The 5,154-nt window shown below is 55.2% G+C and overlaps 1 protein-coding gene across 8 annotated transcripts in view; it reads right to left on the bottom strand.

Annotated features, from left to right (window-relative positions):
- NEO1 (neogenin 1) overlaps positions 1-5,154 on the bottom strand; it is a gene marked incomplete at its 5' end in the record, with an annotated part of 82,445 nt that overhangs the window by 46,720 nt on the left and 30,571 nt on the right. For 5 of the 8 annotated variants that reach the window (XM_014583747.1, XM_014583753.1, XM_014583748.1 and 2 more), the window contains 1 exon segment: positions 1,648-1,867. In XM_014583747.1, the coding sequence (XP_014439233.1) occupies positions 1,648-1,867 (220 nt within the window). 8 annotated transcript variants of the gene reach the window in all.

Genomic DNA, 5,154 nt, shown 5'->3' with positions numbered 1-5,154 from the left:
GACCTGGAATTCATTGACTCACTTAGTAAATACGCGCGGTGCTGCCCAACGCCAGGCCTGGTCCCAGGCACTGGAGGTAACTCTGCTGAGTAAGACGGACCCGAGATGTGAGCTAACGAAGTTCAGAGCGCGGCTACCGCTCCACAAGTAATAATAAAGTAAAAGTGAAAGAGGAAGAGAGAGCCACCTCCACAGCAACCACGACAAACACAAAGCAACCTGACCAGTGGGGTGAGCTGGTAGGTGTCTCACGGCCAGCTCTGGCGTGTGGCACTTTCACTGTAAACAGTCCCCTCATCGCTGGGTTTGCAGATTTTCCTGAAAATCGTGACCACTGGCCTGGGAACAAACTGACTCTAGTAAAGCCCTGTGCCGGTGACCAGGGGCTGAGCTCGGGGAGGTGTCAGGAGGGCCCCAGGGACTGTCGCCAGAGAAGACAGACGAGAAGGCGGACGGTGGCTACTTGTGAAGATAGCCTTTCCAGGGAGGTGCGAGAGGGGCCAAGCCCTGCTGGGAATCACGCCAGCACACGGAGGCAGCCACGCGCTTCCCTGCTGGTTCTGCTGCAGCCCTGTGGGGTCTGCCATGACGTCAGCCTGGGGAGGTGATCTCGACGCAACACCAAGCCTGCTGCGGAGCGTGCACAGAACCAGCTTCCTTGTCGTCACAAACCCCAACACCAGTGTGGAACTGGCGGAAACAATGCCCAATGGAGTGGCCCTAGCTCACGTCGCCTGGACTTCTCCAAACCATTAAACCACGGACGGGGGCCTGCACTTCCTGACCCTGCCAGTCTGGGGTTAAACACGACTGCTTCGTCGGATGCACGAGGCGCTGACCCAAGCAGATATTCTAGCTCCTCTCTGGGCACGGGGAACCTCCTCGGCAGTGAGCGAGCACGTAGTCAGCCGCCATGATTCCCCCGAGGACGTGGCCCACTTGGGAGCACGACACGAACACACACGACACGGTCGGAGGGTGGCAGTGCAGGCAGAGCGGTCACGTGTTGGCATAAGGAGTGGCAGTGACAGCAGGGTGAGCCCACACACAGGACGTGGACAGCGACAAGGTGGGCGGGCCCAGCCCGGGCAGGAAGGATGAACTAGATTGAGCATCAGCTGAGCAAGGGCGTGGGGAGGGGACCGAGGGCAGCCCAGAGAAAGGCGAGGGCGGCAAGAACGAGCTGGGTCTCAGTAGCAGCTCAGTTAAGCCAGGGCTAAGGAGATGAGGCTGCGCAGAATGAGCCTGGAGGCTCTGGGTACTGTCTTATCAGCAAGGGAAGCCAAGGACTCCCGAGGGGCTGAGCACCAGGGACTTTCACACAAATGTGGCTTTGGGAAAACGAGTTGTAACCACCCTGCCTCGGCATGGCGAAGCCCGAGAGAGAGAGGCCAGCCTTCTCTCCGGGACCCGCCCTGACCAAATCCCTGGTTACATCTGGGCACCTCCCTCCAAGCACCCCAGAAAGAACACCAGGACTTGTCTGTCGGGGCATTTATTTACCGGCCCAAAAGCAGTCAGGAGTGTGGTGGTGACTGTCCTTTTGGGACCGTGAACTGGACAGACCCTGTCCAGCCGAGAGCCGGGACACGCCTGGCTGGGGGCCGCCCGCGGCGTGGCCGGCAGCTCCAGACTCACGGCACTTACCTGGCAACCCCTTCCCTGGTGTAGAACACGGAGTAGGTGAGGTTGTCTCCATGAGGCTCTGACGCAGGTGTTCGCCACGTCAGCTTGATGAAGCGCGTGGAGACCAGGGAGGCCACGACGTCCCGCGGGGCCGAAGGCAGGGGTCCCGTGGTGGCTGGCGCTAGATGGTCAGTAGTGGCACTGGTCAGTGAGGTGGGAGGCAATGTTGGGATGGCAACATCTTGTCATGTGCACACATTGGGGAACATGAAGGGCAAACCACGGCGGTTTTAAAAAAGAGAACAGAAAAAACAAACACAAAAAAAGAAATAAACAAAACCACGATGGGAAATGAAATAAAATGAATGAACATAAAACAGGCCATTAACCTGCAGGCTGACATGCGGGCCAGGGGCAACTACCGGAAACTAACAGGCACCACTCAAGACACGGCACTGCATGGCAAGCAGGCTTCTGGTCACTGGGAGGATGTGGGCGAGGGGCAGGGAGGATGGCAGCTGAGGAGACCTCGCGGGAGGGCACGGCCGTGCCCAGATGTTTTCTTAAACCCCAGGCAGCATGCAACGCCCCTCCAAGTCCACGTATGGAAGTCTCCTAAAGGACAAGGCCTCAGCCTTCTCTCCACTGCAGCAGACGGGGTATGCTCGCAGGGAGGAGGCTGGTCACACTCTCCCCAGGCCACGGCTAGCGACTGCACCAAGCTGTGTGCGTCTCTGGTCTCAGGAGGCTGGAGCGCTGCAGCCCCGACTTCAGAACCAACTCCGCTCTCCCTGACAGCACTCGGGAGGCTGGCAGCTCCTCCGCTTCACTGCTGTTGCTGCTGCCATGCTGTCAACTCATTAACTGTGACGGTCTATAGCCCTGAATCAAATATCCCAAAGCCACAAAGATGCCACAGGCAGCCTGTGTGCTCTGGGCCTCACTTCAGTACCCAAACAGCCGACAGACCACAGGGACCTGGCAGGGTGCACGAGGAGCTGGGGGAAGCCAGCGCCTGCCGGCTGCAAACTGAGCGTTCCCCATAGCCCTGGTAACTTTCTGACCTCGCAGGCAGCCCATCCTACTGCTGGGTACTCTGATTTTAGACATCTGTACCTGATGTCAAACCTAAAACCTCCAGCCCACCCTGGGTGGCTGCATGTGGGCAGCCACAAGGCCAGCCACAGGCTCCCAAGACCGGCAGAAATACCAGGCGTGCACGTGCCCACGACCCTGGTGAGCTGCAGGACCAGAGAAGGGACCACACAGGACAAAGTCTCTGGGGGAGCCCCTCCAGCTCAAAACAAAAAACAAAGAAATTTTAAAAAACCTCCTTCACTTTGGACTCAGAAAGTGCAAGTTTAATCTTACAAGTTTTAACTAAAAGAGCTTCTCAAAAGCGCATCATAACGCCAACAGGAAAGCAGGAGGGGCAGAGAGGCAAACACGGACTCCGTGGGCCTCGCAGGGAGCGAGGACGACGTGCCGTGGGCTGCCAAAACCTCAAGGGGCCAGCTGCACAAAGGGCCCTAGAGTGACTTTCCTAAGGACGTGGCAGAGGACTCGCGGTGCCTCTGTGTGCTTCAGAAAGCCAGTGATGCACATTTGTTACTGCGCAGAAGAAATGCAGGGAGCGTGCTGGTACAACAGAGGGCAGGGCCTCTAGAAGCTGATTACACCGGGCAGTATTTCAGTCTTGTTCGCCGATACAAAGAGATGACATTTATATGATAACATACTACTGCAAAGGAAGTAAGTGTCTTCATCAGCTCCACCAGGAACAGGTGTAAAGAACGCCAGGTCACTGTACAGGATTCCTGATTGGCCACGAGACAGCTCTGCACCTGTGACCCCAGTGTTCTGTGCCCACGTCCCCAGGTTGCCTCTTCTACTGCAGCCCCACGTCCTAGCTGAGCAGGTGAGAGAGACACTCGTGTGACCAGGGCATGGAACTGGCAGAGAAGTTACGCCAGAATCCATAGCCAGAGGGTATGGAATGGCCCATCAGACTTTTGGCCTGATGGCTTGAGGGGGCCAACAAATCCTCTTCCCCCAAAGCAACTAATAAAGCTGGACAGAACTGCCAAGGCCTGGGGGTTGACCAACGGCACATCGAGCGGAGAAGCCCGGTATTCCTGAACACTAGCGGACAGCACCAGGACAGACAGAGGGGCACAGACTGTTTTGGATGACACTAAAGTATTTTCAGTTGTAATCTTGACCCAGAATAATGAAGAAAGCAGGTGGCTAGAAGAAAAGTAAATCCTGCCAAGGGCAAGCGCACTCCAAGTACTTTGGCAGGTGCCACGGTCCTGTTTCCAGCTCTCCACGCGGCGGGGTCTGGGACGGATGGTGACTCCGTCACAGGGAGTGGAAGCAGAGGAGTAGCGCTGCCCAGCGGTGGCAGTTTAGGCTAGCATCCTCTTACACTGTGACGGCCTAATGGAGAGAAAGCCCTGCTTTCAGGGGATTGGCGCAGGGACAGCTAAAGCCCCCTACCTAAGTCCCACCCACTGTGCCCAATACCTGCGACGGCTGCCGTGGGGTCACTGCCAACACCTGAAGGCTTTCATAGGTTCTCCAGGTTCAAAGCACAGGTAGGAAAGAAGTTTTAGAAAACAGAGGCAGATTTTAGTTTGAAATGGGAAATTGCTTTTTAAACCTAACAGTGTACTGAACAGAACGGGATGTCTTATGAGGAAGAATGCCCTGTCCGTGGGCAATGGTAAGAGTTACTGTGAGATTAATTGCTGCGCAGACTAAGTTTATCGTTATAAACTTCCATCATTTTCTGAAACAGAAAAAAAGACAAATCTTGCTAGTAACCCTCAGGACCCGCGCTTATCACTTAGTGAAAACGGCAGGCGATTTTCCGCTATGCACTAGTTTAAGGAGAGCTGCCTTATAATCAGATGCTTTGTGAAATCCTGACGGGAATTTTAAGGCTTCACAGATGAGTCATTTTCCTTCAAGGTTTATGTGACAGAAACTGTGATTTACTTACTTACGTCGAGAGGTTTTTGCTATAGGGTGTGTGTGCTCCCTGGAGAGACAGAGACAGAAAGTGAGAAATCACCCCCAGAGGGGACTTACTTACTATTATTACTGTTATTACTATTTAAGAAGTCTGTCTGAGGACGCACGCATTCCCTGGAGAGAGAAAGGGGGAGGGCGAGTGCAGCCCGATGGGAGTGGTCACGCTGCAATCCCTTCTCCGCTCCCTCCCACTCGCAGATTTGGGCGTGCACCCACAATTGCCCGGTGTATTTTTCAAGCTGCAGAGTCCGGGACTCAGACCACGCAGCGGGCCATGTGGGACCCAGCTGCCTTAACCACCAGGAACGGGCTGTCCTACAATGACTATCTGAGGCCCACTTTTGATTTGGAATCACCTTCCATCTTATAATCCAAATGACTTAGCTTGTCGGAGGAGAAATCGAAATGTTAGTTAGAATGCAAACGACTCCTGGGAACCAGCAGTTAGCGTAATGGCTATGTCGCTGGACTCCCACGTAGTCGACCGCGGTT

Source organism: Tupaia chinensis, unplaced genomic scaffold (genome assembly GCF_000334495.1).
Source record: "Tupaia chinensis unplaced genomic scaffold, TupChi_1.0 Scaffold144682_1, whole genome shotgun sequence".
Taxonomy (NCBI): Eukaryota; Metazoa; Chordata; class Mammalia; order Scandentia; family Tupaiidae; genus Tupaia; species Tupaia belangeri.
Note: the sequence above shows the minus strand (reverse complement) of the source record. Positions and strands in the feature narration are given on the sequence as shown.